At 52.0% G+C, this 19,242-nt stretch overlaps 6 protein-coding genes across 6 annotated transcripts; 3 read left to right on the top strand and 3 right to left on the bottom strand.

Annotated features, from left to right (window-relative positions):
• Positions 1-652: 652 nt before the first annotated feature.
• NECHADRAFT_55194 (uncharacterized protein) lies at positions 653-2,445 on the top strand (the record flags this gene model as incomplete). The annotated part of the gene is made up of 4 exons (XM_003044202.1): positions 653-804; positions 979-1,077; positions 1,134-1,183; positions 1,370-2,445. 4 exons carry the CDS (start codon positions 653-655, stop codon positions 2,443-2,445), a joined length of 1,377 nt encoding a protein of 458 aa, XP_003044248.1.
• A 4,174-nt stretch (positions 2,446-6,619) lies between these two features.
• Positions 6,620-7,063, bottom strand: NECHADRAFT_55184 (uncharacterized protein; the record flags this gene model as incomplete). The annotated part of the gene is made up of 1 exon (XM_003044243.1): positions 6,620-7,063. The coding sequence occupies one exon, from the start codon at positions 7,061-7,063 to the stop codon at positions 6,620-6,622; it is 444 nt and encodes a 147-aa protein (XP_003044289.1).
• Positions 7,064-7,891: 828 nt separating this feature from the next.
• HAG2102 (GCN5-related N-acetyltransferase) lies at positions 7,892-9,648 on the bottom strand (the record flags this gene model as incomplete). The annotated part of the gene is made up of 4 exons (XM_003044244.2): positions 7,892-8,109; positions 8,462-8,490; positions 8,608-9,473; positions 9,622-9,648. 4 exons carry the CDS (start codon positions 9,646-9,648, stop codon positions 7,892-7,894), a joined length of 1,140 nt encoding a protein of 379 aa, XP_003044290.1.
• An 855-nt stretch (positions 9,649-10,503) lies between these two features.
• Positions 10,504-11,327, top strand: NECHADRAFT_98115 (uncharacterized protein; the record flags this gene model as incomplete). The annotated part of the gene is made up of 4 exons (XM_003044203.1): positions 10,504-10,536; positions 10,569-10,715; positions 10,810-10,929; positions 10,959-11,327. The coding sequence occupies 4 exons, from the start codon at positions 10,504-10,506 to the stop codon at positions 11,325-11,327; spliced, it is 669 nt and encodes a 222-aa protein (XP_003044249.1).
• A 626-nt stretch (positions 11,328-11,953) lies between these two features.
• NECHADRAFT_88445 (uncharacterized protein) lies at positions 11,954-13,776 on the bottom strand (the record flags this gene model as incomplete). Its single annotated transcript, XM_003044245.1, has 5 exons — positions 11,954-12,380; positions 12,446-12,614; positions 12,690-12,803; positions 12,838-13,482; positions 13,746-13,776. 5 exons carry the CDS (start codon positions 13,774-13,776, stop codon positions 11,954-11,956), a joined length of 1,386 nt encoding a protein of 461 aa, XP_003044291.1.
• An 873-nt stretch (positions 13,777-14,649) lies between these two features.
• Positions 14,650-18,816, top strand: NECHADRAFT_64925 (uncharacterized protein). The gene is made up of 2 exons (XM_003044204.1): positions 14,650-14,788; positions 14,877-18,816. The coding sequence occupies exons 1-2, from the start codon at positions 14,653-14,655 to the stop codon at positions 18,647-18,649; spliced, it is 3,909 nt and encodes a 1,302-aa protein (XP_003044250.1). The 5' UTR covers positions 14,650-14,652; the 3' UTR covers positions 18,650-18,816.
• The last annotated feature ends 426 nt before the right edge of the window (positions 18,817-19,242 follow it).

A 19,242-nucleotide genomic window follows, 5' to 3' on the forward strand; every position in this document is an offset into this window, starting at 1 on the left:
GTTGAACAGGTCATGTTGTTGTTGAAAGGCTCAAGCGACACATGACTGTAAGGAGCTCCTTACATAGGTATATAGATACACTCGTTGGCACTCTCGAAAGTAAAAAAGAAGGAAAGAAAGAAAAGACGAAAAAGGCCTACAGCTATCGTTAACATTTCTTTTCGATGGCAAAGATTTCCCGCACTGCTCATCCGCTCAAAGACGTGACTTTTTTTTTATCACGCACAGAGTTCAGGTCCCTTGAACAATCCACTAACACGAGTTGATGTCGCTGATTTAGGGTAGAGCTCCAGTCTCCAAAGAATTCTACCTTTGGATGTAACCGAGCCTGCTTCTAGCGTGCGGCACTTGACAAACCAGACATCCGCTTCATCTTGCTATCGAGTACAAACAACAGCGAGCCGACGAAAGATCCAAGTACCGCCGTGTTTATGCTGTTCTCGGGCGATCCAAAACGTCGTGCTCTCCAGACTCTATGAAACGACTATAAACGGCCGCCCCGGGGTTGGAATCTCCTCATGTCCGTCAGCGCCACAAAAAGGCCGGAATTCTTTTGAGCTATAATATAGATGAACGAGAGAGCCCACCCTAGCCGAGCGCTTTAAACCCTACGCTGCATCTCGCCATCTCACGAGAAATCACAATGGCAGTCATGAGGCTGACAAACTTTAGGACGATAGCCTGGACCGTGATTCTTCAAGTCCTATTTGGTACTGGGCACGCAGATGACCTTTTGCCATCCCGAAGAGCTGGTCTTTCCGAGCGTGATGTCAGCTATGTAAACGCTGTTTACTTCGTCAACTGGTAGGTGCTCAATGATGACTCGTCCTAGGGAAAGTGACCTTGCGCATGGATGTGATGATAGATCGTTGCTCAAAGGAAACTAGGCGGAGACGGCGAATGACGTTGACGGGCTGCATAGTCAAGTGGTACCGTACACACTAGACTAAGAAGCAGGCTGACCAAGCTTGATGGCAGGGGTATTTATCAACGCAACTTTCAACCTCACGATCTTCCTGCTTCAGCTCTGACGCACGTTCTCTACGCATTCATGAATGTTGGAACCAATGGAACAGTGTACGTCCCGTATAAAATACTCAAGGGTATGAGCATCTGACTTTTGTTGCCTCTAGCTACACAGCAGACACGTACGCCGACTTGGAGAAACACTATGAAAACGACTGTAAGTTACACTCCGTAGGCTTCCAGATACCTGTCTAGCCTTTCCTACTTTTTCCACTTTATCGTCTGCCATCTATAACCCTCACCCACATGAGGACTCCGCCCGTCCTCAGGCTTGCCCTCCACACTTTGACTGCACATCCTGTTTTCTTCATTCGCTAACGTGTATTATGATGCCTCCGCGTAGCATGGAATGAGGGAGACGACAATGCTTATGGATGTGTCAAGCAGCTCTATCTCCTCAAAATGGCCAATCGAAACCTCAAGGTCATGCTTTCCATTGGTGGCTGGACATGGTCACAGGCGGGAAGCTTCGAAGCTGCCAACACCGCCGAGGGTCGCTCTACGTTTGCAAAGTCTGCCGTCACCCTTATGAAGGACTGGGGCTTCGACGGCATAGACATCGACTGGGAGTATCCCAAGGATGAGACTGAAGCGGCCAGCCTCACTCTGCTTCTCAGGGCTGTGCGCGAAGAGCTTGACTCTTATGCCGCTGAATTTGCTCCTGGCCATCACTTCCTTCTCTCTATTGCCGCACCAGCGGGTCCTGGGCACTATGGGAAGCTTGATTTTCCTGCGCTCGCCCAAGTCCTTGACTACGTTAACCTCATGAGCTACGACTACCTGCACCTCGGTTCCGTCGCTAGTCATACTTCCAACCTCTACAAGAACTCGGGCCTACCCGGCTCCACCCCTTTCAATACGCACGATGCCGTTCAGGCATATCTAGACGGCGGCATACCGGCCGAAAAGATCATTCTTGGCATGCCGGCCTACGGTCGCTCATTCCAAGCAACCTCGGGCCTCGGCGAGCCCTATTCCGGCGTCGGCCTGCCTAATTCGGGACCTGGCAATTGGGAGGGTGGTATTTGGGAGTACAAGGTTCTGCCTAAGCAGGGCGGGGAAATGTTCTATGACGACATCGCGCAAGCCTCATACAGCTACGATGCTACCACGCGCGAGCTAATCTCCTACGACTCACCTCAGGCCGTTCAGGCTAAGGTTGCATATGTCAAGCACGCGGGATTGGGGGGCACCATGTTCTGGGAGGCCTCGGGCGATAAAACAGGGCCCGAGTCGCTGGTGGGGACCAGCTTCAGATCCCTTGGATCGATCGATCAAACCGAAAACTGGCTTGACTACGGAGGTCTATCTCAAAAGTTTTGTCCTGGCCCTCAAGCCACACAAATACACGAGCCAATCAGAGGCCATTTTCCAAGCACAGTTACATCGGTACTTATGGTCCTCTTTCTTTGCTTTTGAAGCCCCTATCTTCTAAGGATATAGCTCTCTAAGCTTCACTAGATTTCCCCCTGGGCTCCAATAGCCCTCCCTATAGCTTTAGGGAGTAAGTAACTGAAAAGATTTGCTCCAAAGTACCTCAGGTACCGACAGGGATAAGCGGCCTTGGCGCTATTAGCTCCTGGACAAAACTTTTGAGAGAGACCTCCGTACCCCAACTCCAGATACCGCAACATTGCTTCCGGGATGAAGGGCCAATGAATGATGACTCTTTGCCGAGTGCCTGGCCAGACGAAGGGGAATTTGACATGCCTCCCACTCAAAACCGACGCGGCCGCAGGACATCCCAATAACCCCTCTCTGGGCTCCCTTGTATTCATCTTGACAAGGGGTTTAGATGCCTTGTATCGGAGAATTTTTTTTTTTTTTTTTGGGTCGGGAGTAAAAGAAAAATTGTCTTGGTATTATCAGTCAATTAATTACGCCCCTATCTATCTTCTCATGTAGATATTGTAGTACGCATCAGTATATTTGAGTTGTGACGGAATAAAATGACCCTGCCGAGCGCCCACGTGAATTCCACCGTCCCCATGGCCTCAAAAGGGACTTTACCCGCATCAGGATCAAATCCAGCCAGTTTACGCTCAGCAATACGCGCTTCTAGGTCCTAAATTAGACAATATGTCAAGATTCATTCAAAATTCAAGGGCCAATGGAAAAGACTTGTTTCAGTTCAAGTCGGCATGGGCTTATTGCTCTCATGCCTGGCAGTCAGAGGGCCTGTTTATGTCAAATCGTGACATGAGGAATGAAACCGACTTCATAAGCTTCTTTAGTATCGATATTTTGATCATGAGCCTCCCTACGCTGGCTTTTTCTAGCATGTTCCTGGCCCATGACCTTCTTCCCCGGATGATCAGCCCAAGCAAGTACGGCAAGTAGTTATTCACGGCAAACCTAGCTGGCAGTGACGTTGCCGCGCAATGGCTCTGAAAGTTATGATTGAAGGCAGGCTGCAGGACACGCCGGCCGTTGGACTTTGGTTTTTTACAGCTGGTAAGAAAGGCCAGGGGCCTCGCTTTATCCGGCGGATTGAACGGAGGGAAGGTAAAGGAGTAGAATGACACTATAGAAGCTCAGTGGTGAACCATTCCTCTATTAGAAAACACCGAATCTAGAAATTAAAGCCATGCAGTGCTACTGTATGCCCTGCCTCTCCCAAGAGTGCCATCTCCCAGCGGAGAGGCGGTGCTGACAAGGAAGAACGCGGCGGTGATGAATTACCGGTACACTTTTTCTCGATAATTTCAGCAAGCCAAATCGCGACTCGTGCGAGGACGGCATCAATATCTCTGCGGTACCTTTTTTTCCCAGCGCAAGGATAGGCAAATTTGGATCGTGTCTTAGATGTGTTAATATATTGGTTAACGTTAACGTACACGATAAGTGAGTGGATCAAATAAGTGAGTGGATCAAAAATCCTCACCCTTCTCAATTGAAAATTCTATAAAAACACAACAAATCATCTAATCAATTAAAACTAGTCGCTATACTCTTCTTCAGATATTGCAACAACTATCTGACATGTTCTTGCATTATGCCCCGTCTTGCCGCATCCTCCATAGCGCCTTTCCCTCGGTCGCCCCGACCCTCCTTGACTACTACTTCTCGACGATTCCCCCTCTACCTACCCATCCATATTCATCTGATTAATTGCTTCCCTTGCTTCCCCCACTGTTATCACTCCTCCTTTCTGTAGTCGCCTCCGTTTTGCCCTCCGCCGCCGGCTTAGTGTCTTATTTGCCTGCTGAAGATCGCGGACCTCGGCCCTCAATAAGGCAAGCTCATGCATAGTTGCCTTTATTCCCTTGGAAAGCGACTTTAATGCTTCCAGTATTGACTCTGGCGAGCTACTATGATGCCTTCTGATTCGTCTATCGAGGTATTTAGATTGAGATTCGGCCTCAAGGACCGTCTTTGGCGTCTTTGAAACCCAAGTAGTAGAGAGCCCGGCCTCCTCCTTAGCCGGCGTCAGCGTCCGTAGCTACACATTAAGCTTCGAAATCACACTTTCCGGATCAAGAGGAATAATGCTAGCCCCTCTAAAAGCTGCCTTAATATTTTTCTCTGTCATGGTGGCCTAAAATGCTGCATAAAATGCTAGAAAGAACTCGGTCTTGGAAACGTGGGTTATAGAGCATCGCATTAGATGCTCGATTTCTCGACTATATGCCCTCTTAAGCAGGCTAAAGTACCTGACGTCGAGGGGCTGAAGTAGATGAGACGAATGAGGCGGCATAAAGAGCGTAATAATCTTATTTGCCTAGCAATATTTCTTAAACTCAAGAGAGTGGTGACTTTTGTGGCCGTCGAGGATCAAAAGACGATAGCGGCCAACCGATCGCGTCTTAGTATACCGGTCAAAGTGCTTTAGCCACTCTAGACCTAGCTCATTATCGGTCTAGCTATTGGGAGACGTTGTAATGGCCTAATCGTCCGGGAGATTGCTGTCTCGGTACTAGTTGGCGAGGTGATACTGGCCCGCACCTATGATGAACGGCGGGATCGCCTAGCCTTCCGCATTGATCGCCTGGATGATAGTAATCCATTCCCGGCTTCTAGGCTGCACTAATTTCGGTCTTGTACGCCTTTCTGTGCCTATGACGACTATTCTATTTGCAATGACGCCTATTATAAAGCTAACCTCATCGAAGTTATAGATATTGGCTAGGTCGATACCGTATTTGGCGATTATGTTCTCCACGAGCTTAAACTACTTTCGAATCTTAGTTAGATCTTCGCATTTGGCCCTCTGGTAGTCGTATCTACGAAAAAAGCGCGTCTTAAGCTCATTGTGTCGCTTAACGAAGTTGGAAGCCTAGCGCTTGCCGACGGGTGGTGCGTTCCGGTCGGCGAGCAGTCGGTTAGCTATTTCTTCTACACCACGCAGTCGTGGGGGGAAACCTCGCGAGTCTAGGTCTAGGATGAACTGAACTATGATCTATTCCTCTAGATCGGATAATTTGCGTGATTTGGGGGTAGTATCGCGCTGAGACTGAATGCTATTGTGTCGGCGCCATAGTGTACCATAACTAACTTTATAGGTCTTTGCAGCGCGTTTGAGACCTAGATTGGGGTTATTTTGATAGGCATGAAGTGCTAGAAGGATTCTTGCCTTATAATTTGTCTGTGATATGCTTAGTGGTGAAGAATCAATTGATCAAGTAGAGAGGGTGGAGGATGAGGGATTTTTGATCTACTCACTTGTTTGATCCACTCACTTATTATGTACGTTAGTTTTAGAAAATTGGAGTTTAGCTGTTTTAGCTTACACAGTGTAGTGTAACACTCACTTGTTTGTAACACTCGCTTATCATGTACGTTATAACAAACTAACGTACTTAACAAGCGAGCGCCGCAGTCAAGGGAGTGCCACACTCATGTTTGTACCTTAAAATAAGATATTAAAGGAATTCTTCATATTCCAATTTAAGCCTACAATAGCTTGGAATTCTATATAACGTACGTGATAAGCCAGTGCAACAGACAAGCGAGTGCTGTGACGATCGTGGTGATTTCCCAACGGATAAACCGATCGTGCTGGGTTTGTGTTGGCAGAGGATCAGGTTGCGTTGCCCTGAGCGAGGGGGTATAAGTCACGTCTGGTAATGTGCTGAAGATATTGAGTGTAACTAAGATGTATTGATAGCTGAGGTAGCTACTACATAAGAGAGTGCAATAAGTGTGCACTATGTACTGGCGGTGGTGTTTGGGTATCGCGATGTGAGCCGTGATCCAGGAGATTGGATCTATTACGGCATGGTCCCCCGCAACAGCACTACAAGCCCCTATAGACAGCTGAATCACCTTCTGTAAATGCTACAATGGCGATTATAGCCCAATCTTTTGCCCTGTGGCGTGACGGCTTAGGTGCACCGTTACACATCGTATGAGTTACATTGCAACATGATACTTGATTACCATGTTATTGGCCCCACTGCTCAGAACTTTTTGGGAACTGCCGTGGCGTGAGTTCCAGTGCGTTCTTATTTGTTGTGCACGTTCGTTAAGGGCGATTTCTACATCCCGATGCCCTCGTTCCAGAGCTTCTGGCAGCATATGGAACAAAGTTTTTTTTTTTTTTTTTTTTTTTTCGAGAAACCCAGCATAACGCTGGGAAACACCCTTCCCCGGCCTACTCGGCCCAGCTCTGGTCTGAAATGTTATTGAAATAGCACGTGAGGGCGTCAGCAAGACAGCCCATATTCTCCTCCAGCTCCCACGTTGGTGACAAGCAGTTCTTCCATTTGACCGCAACGTAGCATTCCCCGCTCCTCGACTCGTAATGGCCTACGATACGCTCCAAGTTATTTTCTGGCTCCTGAAAACTGTACGGCACTGGTTGAGCCGGATGCTGCCACATCCGAGGACCTGTTCCATCGTCAAAAACCCAGAGAAGGCTTTCTGTGCTCAGCCAGTCCCAAGGGTAGGAGTCTTGGGTCTCGGCACGGACACCGTAAAAGGTCAAATTGCCCACCTGGGTGGTTACGAGGATCTCCTTGACGACGACATGAGTGGACCATGGCGTTTGTATAGGTTCACCTTTCTGGAGGCTTCGTGGACAGACCGGTAGTATCATGATGTTGGACTGTAACTTCGCAACCAAGCTGTGTTGAGAGACTTGGGGAATGCTGATGAATCAAGGTGGGCGACAAAGCTAATGAGAGATCTAGCTGATTGAGGAGCGGCGTCGGGTTGATATAGTTTTCGTGTCTCTAGTTGGCACCGCGAAGTCGATTCGGGATGGTCCGGAACTGGCCGTGGCAGGGCGATTGCGGTTGTTTGTGAAGGATAAACGAATCTTACCCTGGCTCCAACGGGAAGGTTTTCTGGTTGATCGACGACTCTGTGCGGCCTTGTCGAGCACCCAAGCTCAATTTTTTTTTTTGGGACATTTTGGGGCCGCGTCGAACGGCGAAAAAATGGCCTGCCCACGAATCTACCATGGTGTGAACTCTCACTAGCCGTAATGCAACCTTTGTAGGAACGAGACGAAACATAGATGGCCTGCACATACAAACTGGCGCTTAGTGGTGGAGCCTTTGGAGGATAAGATTTAGCATACAAAATGTTAGCACATAACCAGCTGTCAGCCGTAATCGTGTTACCTGCAAGTATTTCAAGCTAACAGAGCAGAGGAGTTGAAATGATCCACAAGCTGGCGCACTGCTTGGAACTGTGGGTAGCTTTCTAGCACAGGATTCTCTGGTTGCGGCGGTGGAAACCTCGTTACCAACTGCCAGCTACAAACTTGATGCTCCCATCAACGCAGAAGCAGGCCATGACCACAGATGATATCAGCCTAATATAGACACCGTCATATCTGAGTCCACGATCGCTCCGTCCTTCTCTATGAGAGTCTCCTGAGGGTTTCCATCCTATGTGATTCCGCCTAGGACCTTGAGACTTAGGTGGGTGCCTCGGTGGTTGTTGCAATGCCCATCAGGGAAGTGCCCATTTGTGGATTAAGACAGTTGGCGCGGTTCCCGTAGAACCCCGTACCCAACTGCTGTGTTTGGAACGGGGATAGCAAATATAGAACAACCTGCAACCAGTGGAAAGTGAAACGGCCGTCTTGGGCCGTCACGTTCTCGCGTCGACCCTGCGCCAGGCAACTCGCTATTACTAGTACGAGCTAGTATTCATCTAGATAACGTATAGATATACAGTTGGGAACATCTTGCGATCGGTATCACGGGTTCACGAGTATTGATATAAAATACATAGGCAGCATTCAAACATAAATCGAATCGCGACTCTGCAAGACTAGCCCTCCCAGTGTGATCAACCTGACCTCACGTTAGCACCAAATCAATATCAACCTAGATTAGTTAAGTTACCTCAGAAAAAAAGAAGAAACGGGTACACCGTAGTCCACGCCTACAGACTCAAAGATGGCCAAATTTTACCATGGCATCTCTTGCTAGCCAATCCATACCATCATACTACTCCAGATGTGACCATTCCGGGATCGTACGTATCTGCTCCCACATGTACCTCTCCAACCTGTTGGCGCACTTCACATACGGAGAACTCTCATCATTGAATCGCCGACAGTTTTCAAAGATGAGCTGAGCATCTTTAATGAAATCTTTAGGCGCCATGTACTGCTTCGCCTCCAACCTGGCCTCCATAGTACTAAGATCCATAGGTTCCTTGATGGTTTCATAGTAATCGGCGACGTCGTCTTTGCTGACAGGCTCGAGGAATGGCCACGATGATTTATGTTTCTGCAGGTCACTCAGAAGACGCGACAGCTGCCTGTAGCTCGGCCTGTGACGCGATTGTCTCATCAGCTCGTCCACCTCGGGTGACCAGCCCGACGCCCGGATCGCGTCGATGGATAGGGGGTCGATGGGGATGACGCCGTTCTCCCACGCTTTGGGAGGCTGATGGACCACGTCGCTCTTGCTAAGAGCCTGTATCTTGGCCTGGACACATGCCTTCTGCTTCAAGAGCATGCGGCCCAGCTCCAGGTAGCGGATCCTTGGGAGCAGGGAGCACTGCATGAGAGTCCCGCCCTGATAGTCTTTGATACACCCCTTCCAAACCGACTCATCCAACATGATGTCCTTTGTGAAGCCCTGTTTCTTGAAATAGCCGATGGCCAAGTCGTCGGCATAGGTCAGAAGATGCATCATATTCGATGATGCTTTGATGTAGTCCTTCAGGTGTGACATGAGGTGTGTTCCGTATCCCTTGATCTGCTCATCCGACAAGACGGCGCAAAAGGCAATCTCGGCAAACCCGCGGTCCTCGAACGGCCGGTACGTGATGCCTCCCACTACTTCCAATCGCCTCCTCACGATGATGATGGACACGTGTGCTCTGTCGTAGACGAGACGCGCGATGTAGGTCTTTGACATTTCCGGTAGCTGCTTTTGGAAAACGCATTTCAACCCGCTCAGGATGATGACACTCTCCCGCTCACCATCGTTGTTGACGACGCGGAATTCTATCTCGCCGTTGCGTTCCTCGACTACTGCGGGCTACGCTGCACGTTAGTCATGTGGACTGGCATCCCATGGCGTTCCAGGGCGGCAATACCTTCTCGGAAAGTGGAATGGGCATTATCACTGCCCCCTGCTCTGCTGGGAGCGACAACGCAGCAAAGTCAGTTCGCTCGTCGCAACTCACGGCATTCGGCGAGGACATATCCCCCATCGCGACATGTTCTCGAGCCTCGGTCAATTAAAAATTTTACGTAAGCAGAAAAAACAGCTATCTTTGGACGTGCGGGGGCAAGCAGTTGTTTACGTGGGATGAATTCAATGGATCATGAAGCTCAAAACGTCGTGCAAGATGGAGATTGACTCGTGTACTGGGGTATAGTATATTATCGGGGTTCTCTGCTTCTTTGCATATCTAGCGGGAAGTTGGTAGGTAGGTAGTTTTATTACGCCCAGGAGAACTAATCTCATAGGGCCGCTGGATACGCTAAGCCAGTTACACTTCCGCCGTCTTAATCCCGACCACAAAGGGAAAGCCCAGACTCTCTCCCATTCGTTTTGTTCCAGCCTCGGATCTCTGCAGTTGTGTTGTGTTGTGGCCAGAGTTGCGCGTCCGGGCGCCTCTGTAGCGGGCGCCGGCCACTGTGAAAGACAATGGCACTAGGGGGGGAAAAAAAGAGAAAAAAAAAAAAAAAAAAAGAAAGGCATCAATCAGAGCGTCACTTCAAAGCCCATCATCTGCTGATGTCGCCCCATCCTACACCATCGTTGCCCTCCACATATCCAACATCTCTGCCAAGAAAGCCTCCCTTTAAGGCCTCACAACGGTTCAATGTGACAGCGATGCTGACAACCCTGTGAGTTGCCAAGAACCTCTATTTTTCAACTACCCGGTAAAAAGGACAAACGCGTTCAACGCCATTTTCAAACTCTCCCAACTCTGCGTCCTTACCAACGTCCACTGCCATCACAAGAACCCCAGCCTGATTTACGTACGCTGCAACTTTGTGCGTTCTCTTCCAGTCATCCTTTTTAGTACACTGGACGGCTCAATGTCGACACTGGCAGTATGTCGCCTACTTTGATCCAACCACCACTTGTCGTGTTTCGCCAACATTGACATCGTCTCCATAGAATGACAATCTTGCTCGGATAAGACACAATCAGAGGAGGTCGCGGGCTCGGAGGAAGGAGTATCTTCTGGAGCTCGAGCAGCGAGTTGGCGCCCACGAGCTCCAAGGAATTGAGGCCTCTTGCGACATTCAGCGAGCGGCCAGAAGAGTCTCGGAAGAGAACCATCAACTTTGATGCCTTTTAACCTGGCATGGTATCAGCGATGACGGCATTTCTAGTTACTTGCACTCCGCCGCGGAAGCTCCGTCCGATCCAACGTCGACGCTCCGTTTCACGCGCCCCCCCCGACGAGGCTGCTCGGTCCCTTCAGCGTGATCTGGCGCTTCGGACGTCTGCGCCTCTCCCTACCGTCGTCTCTGGCGTTGCGTCCCCGTAGGAAAGCAGGGAGAGTCTGTTGCCAGTGCTTCGACAGGTAGCTTCTCCTTATGGGAACTAAGACGGCCTGCTCAACCCAGTCCAGCATACGGACGGCCGCTTCCTTCCAACGTTCCTCCTGCAGTCGAACAGCCATCAACGTCTACCCAAACTCATTCACGACACAACCCTGTCCAGGTGGTACCACACATAGGGCTGTGCCATCTAGATACTGCACCTGAGCTATTGATAGAAGACGACTCTCGTCGACAACGCCACCCCGATATGCCCGTGCCGGATGTCTCGTCAACATTGGGCTATAGTATTCCCATGAATCACTTCCACTATCCTACCAGATCGGATGCTGGTTTCTGGGGTCTTGTTGGCCAAACCCAAGATCCGTAGAGGCTATGCTCGGAAAACCGGCCGACTGATGGTCCAAGACTTGTCGCCAAGCTCATCTCGACAACACTGTGCGTTTTGGTCGACGGCATGTGCCAGTGAGAGAATGGAAGCTTGCCCATACTAACCACCCTTTCCGTCTTGGCGGAGGCAAGGCAGAACAGAGATGGAAAATCTCGTTCTCGTTGTCTCTTTGAAGTGGTTGAAATAGTAGCAGGTTCGCAACTCCCGCTACCCCATTTCGGCCATTGTGGGGATTGGAGTCCGAATCCCACCTCACTGGTTCGCTGCAACTCATGTCATCTCATATGCATGCTAGACAAAACAACATAGCATATTAAACCCCTGGGCTCCTAGTTTTCTTTGCTCCTTCTGTTGTTCCAAAAAAGAAGGACCGCAGGGCACATAGAATGCCTAGCTCTCTAGGAACAAGAAAGAGAAAATCCACAGTAAACCAACCCAAGTCCGTCGAAAAGCCATCCAGCTATCCACACGTACAAGTTCTAGATGAGGGAATCGATTGAAGAAAAGGGCCTTCTCAGCTCCTCATCCATTTCATGGGCCGAGCATGAAAGGGACGAGGACCGGAGTATCGAAGTTCATGTGTCCGGTTCCGAAATAGCAGGCCCTCATCCGCCTCCCTTGGGCAAAATACTGCCTAAGCCACGAAGAACCTCCATAACGGGCATATCCCTCGTCCCTGCGCCAGCCTTCTCCTTCTCTTCTCGTTGACGCAAATGCAGGGCACTAATGCTGAGAACCTTGTCCGCCTCTTTCCCTGCGAGCAAAACCCGCTGCTCGAGCTTATGGACGGCATCGGCGAGATGGTCAATCTGGAATTCGAGTAACGACTGTATGGTACCCAATCGGGATTCCGTTTTTGTCCGAACTGCGTTGAAAGATGCAGCTTCGTCTGCCAGCAGTCCCCTGATCTTGCCTTCATCGGGATCCAGAAAATCGAAATCGGGCAGAGCAACAGGCCCATTTTCACCTTCGGGGAGAGAGGCGGTATATCGGGTAGCGGCTTTCTTATTGCCTGCCACGCCTTCTTCTCCTCTTGTAGTCTATCCAAAATCAGAACATGTAGTCTCAGGATAAAGCACCAGTTATCTTATACACACCTTTTAACGTTCATCTCCAGTTGAACCCGTTTCTCATCCAGCTCCATGTTCCTGGGATTAGCCCGCAGGACCACAGGGGCCTTTGGCATGTCGTCTCCCCTACTAAACCAGTCCGAGAGCTCGGACCGAGACGAGAAGTCCTTGCGAAGCTGGTCTTGGATAGCACGGGCTGTTCAATGTTAGCAAGCTGGGCCCCTGGGACAGGATCTGCAGAAAGATGGGCAGATACATCTCGACTACTCACCACCTAGAATAGCATTTGATCTTGGCGTTCCGCGAGGAGGCTTCTCTGTCAAAGAACGTTCACCACACCAGATCAATAGCTGCTTCATCCGGCGAGGCTCCGTCAGGCCTTCGGCTTCAATGTGTTTGTAGAACTCGGCCGGGTTGACTTCCCGGTGTGGTATGGCCGCCTGGCCAGCCGCCACTCTCGATCAAGGAACTGGCCCTTCGCCCTCTCATGCCCAAGCTGCTACGTCGGTTGGTGTTGCCCTTCTTTCGCATCTCCTTGTTCCGGTTGATGACGGGCGTGTCGCTCATCGCGAGGGCGACTGTGCTTGATTGCACCGACGGTTCGTTCTGCTGTGACTGATTCGGCTCTGGAGACCCGCGAGGAGGCGCCTTTACGCGACCTCCACGCTTATGACGTGCGCCATTTGTCTGCGCAACAGCAACTGACCCTGGCGCGGGAGCTGCCTCTTCCAACCTTTCTCCCGATACTCGTACGTTCCTCCTGCATCGTCCCTCGACAATTTCGAGTGAGGACTCTTCGTTTGACACATCGGCGCTTGCCTTTCGCCTCGTAGACTTCCTCGTCGCAGGCTTTGCCGCTGCAACCGTTTCATTCGCCCTCAAGCCCTTCTCCTCCGGAATGCTCCCATCGATCACCAAGCCCCCAGTAGCGCGCGGTCCCGCTGACGTCCGGCTCCCCACCCCCTCAACCTTCTTGACGGGTTGTGGCTCCTCTACCTTCTCCCTCTTGGCCCTCTTTGAATTGCGGGTAAACTGGAAGTCACCGTCCTGTTCAAAATCGGCAGCTGCTAGATTACATTCAGCGCGCCATCCCTACTATAATTCGTCGTTCTACCCACACCTACCGATAAGGCGCTTGCTCGATCGTCGCGCTGGATGATTGCTCATCCTGATAACTTGAAGCGGCCTCCGAGCCCATACTAGGGTCGTCGTCACGATGGATGTGGGAGAGACGCCGTTGTGGGAAAACGGTCGTGGTGGAGGCTGCTCCGTCCTAACCTGTCGGTGGGCCGCGCGGACCCCTGAAGCGCGTCGTGTCGTGGCACACATGCACGGATACCAACGAGGGCAAAAACCATTGCTTAACGTGGTAAGTGCTATTCTGTTTGAATTCGCGACGGGCTCTGTCGGGCGTTAGCTTCGTCCGGAGGTTCTCGACTTGCAACCCAGTGGGAACGGTTGAAGACGATAATTTTGCTTATACGAGCTACGATTGTAAAAGGCTAGGTACCTATCGGGCTCACGCCTGAATCCCTCACTTGTTGAGCTTTGCGTCTAAGGGGCTAGCCGTTTTAGGGTTTGTTCGTTCTGGGCCTTCGACCAGTTACAACAAAGTCGGCCCAGAGCCCGCCCGGTCCTGGACGCCCTCGGGAGAATTGAGATGGGTCGGTCGCACTGAGCGTGCCAGAAGGGCAAGAACACTAGGTAGAAACAATGAACAGGAATAGTGTGTTCGTTGGTTGGCTGGTGTCGAAAGTGCGGGTATTCTTGAAGCACGCAGGTCGATTACTGAGCCACAACCCACGGAATGATGATATAGAGCATCAATCCAATCAATCTGATCAAATTTTAGTCAAAGGTTGCCAATGACCATCAGAGACAATAGTTTTTATTGGAAATGCCCTCGACATGGTCGAGGCATGAGCTGGCAGAGGTGCGCGAAGCGGCCTGTCAAGCCTGGGCGTGACTGTACTTGCCAAAGGAGCTGACACGTGACGCGCTAGGCAACACCACCCTGATGGCTGCCTGGGTGGCGAGAAGATGGCCGAGACAAACCATACATGCACGTTTGTACATACTGCTAAGAACAACGAGGCTTTCGTACTGGGCTGTCAAAATCGACCCGACGACGGAACGTGCTCGAACGACGGCGCGTCGACCACGTCCAATGGACCAGGCCAGCTCGGGGCCGGCTTTCGAGATACGGACGAGGTGATATCGGAGGGCGACACACCATGACCCGCCTGGTGTCGAGTTCGAAATCTAGGAAGCCTCGTCTTATTTCAAGATCCCATCAGTTTCTCGCTCCTATCTCCATCGCCGCTGATCGCTCAGCCCGACAAGATACTCCTACCCAACGCGCCAATCTCGGTAAGTGCACAGGTGCTGCAGAGACAATCCATGTTGACTTAGGGTCCAGGCACATCGAGGCCGGATCTTGGCAAGACACATGCGCAAGGCGCCTCACCCAAGAACCCGACTCCGGCCCCGACCCCGACCTCGACCCCGACCCCGACCCGACCGCTTCGCGCGAGAAGCCCCGAGTCCGGCGACCTCAACGCCGACGGTGTGGCGTACCTGGGCCTTCCCCATCACACCATTGCCTCCTCCGGCTCGCTATCGTTCGGCAGCGATGGGAAACTCTGGGGCAAAGATTGCGCATCTCGACCAAAGCCAGCCGCGTCGAGCGGTAAAGACGGGCGGGGCAAAGGGAGTGGCGTGAAAGAATCGAGCGATTCGGGCGACTTTCCAGACATCTATCAGCTTCTCGGTACCTCTCCCCCTGCTCCGAGCCCTCGAGGTCAATCTGGAAAATGTGGAAGAGGCGGCGGATCGTGCCGCACGGAAACACACCGAACCCGCGATGGGAGCAAACATCCTCTTTCGGCCGAAATTCTACCCGTCAGCGAGGAGGACTCAGATGCCATAGCATCGCCGTCAAGACGTGTGCACGGTCAGTTTGCCCGCGAGCGACAATCCCAGCAGGAGACGGTGCCCATCACTGGCACCCGACCTTCCGCAAAGAAAGCATCAAGCACTTTGGAAAGCTCTGATACAAGATCGGAAGCTTCCGACACCGTTCATCAGACTCGATCGCTTCCACAGCTCACAGATGGCAGGGATGAACCGTTCATTCCCGAGCCCCGCGACAAGTTTTTGATGACGCCTCCTGACAATAGCTCGATCGCTCTCTTGGAGATCCCCACGACTAGCACAACAGAATCGGGTACGCACATAGCGCCGATACCCGTGCCTCGGGCCCTGGCAGACGTTGCTTCACCCTCACAATGCCAAACATGTCCTGCAAATGCGGCTTCCAGAGGGCACGCCGTGGCGACAAGCAGCAGCTCGCAGACCACCGAGGCGACCTCCGGGGGTTCGTCCGCCGAGCGTCCCCGTAAACCCCCTTCCCAGTCGAGTCGAGTGCCGGCTCTTCTGTATCAGCTGAGCTCGGAACCGGCGGCCCTGACCAGATGGAATGAGTTGATGGACAAGCTCATTGAGCAAAACGGTGCAAAGTTCATGAAAGCGATGAGCGAACGCTGGCCGAAGGAAAAAAGAAGCCAGGTCAAGTCGGAAAAGGAGCGATTGTTACGACAACAGAAGGCCATCAGGGATCTCGCTGCGACGGCAGATGAGTACAGGGCGCTTTGTAGGAATCGTGAAGAGCTTGCCCAAACCATTACCCAGGCCTACGTCCAAGGCCTTGACACAGATGGGGACGAGGTTCGACTTGACGACCTCACTGATGAAATCCATGCGGTGGAACAGGGCCTTGTCGAAACAATCGATGGTAGTGGGCTGGACGTAGCTGGCTTCCTTGAGACCTTCCGGGAACCAACCTCCGGCGCCCCTCCTGCACCATCGGTCGTGATGGGCGGTCAGCACATGCTTCAGGACAGCGTCACCGTGCCCGCGCCTGTGGCGTCGAAGGATGCCATACCGGCAAGAGAGACGGGTGCACCATGCCGGCCAGAGCCGGCAACGACGCCCTCGGCGGTGAACTCCATGCTTGTGGATGCAGGAGGGCTGGATGCTGATGATGACGGCTTCTTCGATCTGGGTGAACCTCAGCCCCAGCCGGTGTCCAAAGCTTCCGGCAACCTGGTACCGGATAGTCAGACGAGGCCTCAGGCGATACATCACCTCCCCGACGGCGTTGAATTCGGCGAATTTAACGACGACGAGGAGATGCTTGCTTTTGCACAAGATTACGAGGTTCGTCAGACCCATGCTCCCGTCTCGCAAGACTTTGTAGAAGCCTACTCGGAGTCAGAGACATTTACCAGCGGCGGAGCTGCTGCAGAGTCTCGAGCCACGTCGGGGAAGCCACTGCCTTCGGTGGCGCCAGGATCAATCCCTGCTGAGCTGATGAATCACCCATGGTCACCTGAAGTCCGAAGGATGCTCAAAGACCGGTTCGGAATGGAAGAGTTCCGTCATAACCAGCTTGAGGCGATCAATGCCACATTGGGGGGTAAAGATGCCTTCGTGCTGATGCCAACGGGTGGCGGCAAGTCCCTGTGCTATCAATTACCGGCTGTTGTCAAGACTGGCAAGACTCAGGGTGTCACCATAGTGGTGTCGCCGCTGCTCAGCTTGATGCAGGATCAGGTCGACCACATGAAAAGGCTGGGCATTCAGGCTGTCGCGTTCCATGGCGAGTGCTCTGCCGAATACAAGAGGCAAGTGATGGCTGCGTTCGAGGAGGGAATCCCGGAGCATCATGTTGAGCTCCTGTATGTTACGCCCGAGATGGTCGGCAAGAGCACTGCTTTCAACAATGGGATGCAAACTCTGCATGGCAGAGGCAAGCTTGCGCGCATCGTCATTGATGAGGCCCACTGCATCAGTCAATGGGGCCACGATTTCCGACCAGACTACAAGGCTCTGGGCCAGGTCCGCCAGAGATACCCTGGCGTGCCGGTCATGGCTCTCACAGCGACGGCAACACAGAATGTCATCGCCGACATTAGGCACAATCTCGGGATGGACAGGTGCCAAACGTTTTCGCAGAGCTTCAATCGCCCAAACCTGTATTACGAAGTTCGCCCAAAGACGACAAACAATAAGACGATAGACAGCATTGCCTCGCTGATCAGACTGCAATACCGGAATCAGAGCGGGATTGTTTACACCATCTCTCGGAAGAATGCGGAGAAGGTTGCGGAGAGCCTGACGAAACAGGGGATAATGGCCAGGCATTACCATGCACACGTGGACCCTCGGGAAAAGGTAGAGGTGCAGGATGGCTGGCAAAGGGGTCAGGTCAAGGTTGTCGTTGCTACTGTTGCGTTCGGTATGGGCATAGACAAGCCAGATGTGAGATTCGTCATGCATCATGGACTTCCAAAGAGCTTGGAAGGATACTACCAGGAGACTGGTCGCGCAGGTCGAGACGGCAACCCGTCGGACTGCATTCTCTTCTACGGCAAGGGGGATATAAGGGTTCTGAAGAAGCTGATCGCCGACGGCGAAGGGAGCGAGGAACAGAAGGAGCGGCAGATGTCTATGCTGAACCGTGTCACAACATTCTGCGACAACAGGTCTGATTGCCGGCGCGCTGAAATTCTTCGGTATTTCGGCGAGGAATTCACCGCAGGACAGTGTCGCAAGACGTGTGACAACTGCAAGGCGGGCTTGATCTTTGAGCAGCAGGACTTTTCCGAGCACGCGATTGCTGCCATCCGCGTCGTCCAGGCACAGGGCCGGATTACAGCGGTGCAATGCGCCGACATCCTGATGGGGAAGAAGTATCCGCCCTATGCGGCTCATCTCTCGGACAACTGGTATGGCATGGCAAGGAGCCTTAAGAAGCATGAGCTCATCCGAGTTATCGACAAACTGTCCGCCGAGAAGGTATTCGATGAGAACAACCACGTTGGGAATCACGGCATGGCAATCCAGTACCTGAAACTCGGAGCGACACACCGCCTGTTTCTCTCAGGACAGCGGAAGCTGATGTTGTCGATTCAAGTATCGGAAGACGGGGCGACTGGCAGCAGGCTAGTCAAATGGCCGAGGATGTCCGACGGGAGCTGTGAAGGTAACGTGCAATGTTCGGGGAGTAAGAAACGGATCGGCAAGAACTGGACGGGTGGAGTGGCAAAGCGGAAGTGTACTGACTCCGGCCGCAAGGCTGGCAGCTCTTCGACGGCAGCCAAGACGATCAGCAGCGTGACAAACGGGAAGATGCAGCGAAAGAGCGGCATCAAGGTGATGCCATTGTAGGTCAAGAGCCCGAGACTTTACTCTGAAGCTCAGGCTTGGCCAAGGGTACTCGCTTATTGGGGGGGCCCTTCCGTCCGGCGATGACTATCTGGAAGAGTCACTGATTAGGAAAAGGGGCTCTTGGTTAGGAAAGCGGAGGTAGTTGCCAATTTACCCAATTTAGTATCACCTAGATGTCGTTTCATGAAGAGGGCATGCGTGAGAACTGTGACCGGTGCGACTGCCTTGTGTTTGTATAGAGATGCAAGGATGATGTCGACCGCTGTTAACCTGCTGATCGCCATTTCTCCTTTGACGCCATAGATTTGCTTTGACTAGCCACACTGATCTCTCCAACAGTCGGGTAAATGATGCATGGCGCGTAACCGGTTCCCAATCCTGAGCCACCGCCGAGTCAGGTTGGCTCGAATATTACAGAAAGTCCCCAAAGCACTACGAAATCAGACCAGGTTGAAATAGTAGTAAGTAGCATCCACCAACGACCGAACCCGTGCTTGCCCTGCTACAGCAAGGCTGAATTGACTGAAGTGTGCGGCCTCGATGTTCATCAACCCAGACAATGCAGGATCATCAACGATAGGATGTCCAGTTTA

The sequence above is a fragment of the Fusarium vanettenii genome (genome assembly GCF_000151355.1).
Source record: "Fusarium vanettenii 77-13-4 chromosome 14 genomic scaffold NECHAsca_23_chr14_3_0, whole genome shotgun sequence".
Lineage (NCBI taxonomy): Eukaryota > Fungi > Ascomycota > Sordariomycetes > Hypocreales > Nectriaceae > Fusarium > Fusarium vanettenii.

Excerpts from the sequence above, each read along its gene's own strand:
- NECHADRAFT_64925 (XM_003044204.1), top strand. The coding sequence starts at position 14,653 with ATGACCCGCCTGGTGTCGAGTTCGAAATCTAGGAAGCCTCGTCTTATT. Across the intron at positions 14,789-14,876 it reads TACCCAACGCGCCAATCTCG|GCGCCTCACCCAAGAACCCG; the intron begins GTAAGTGCACAG and ends CACATGCGCAAG.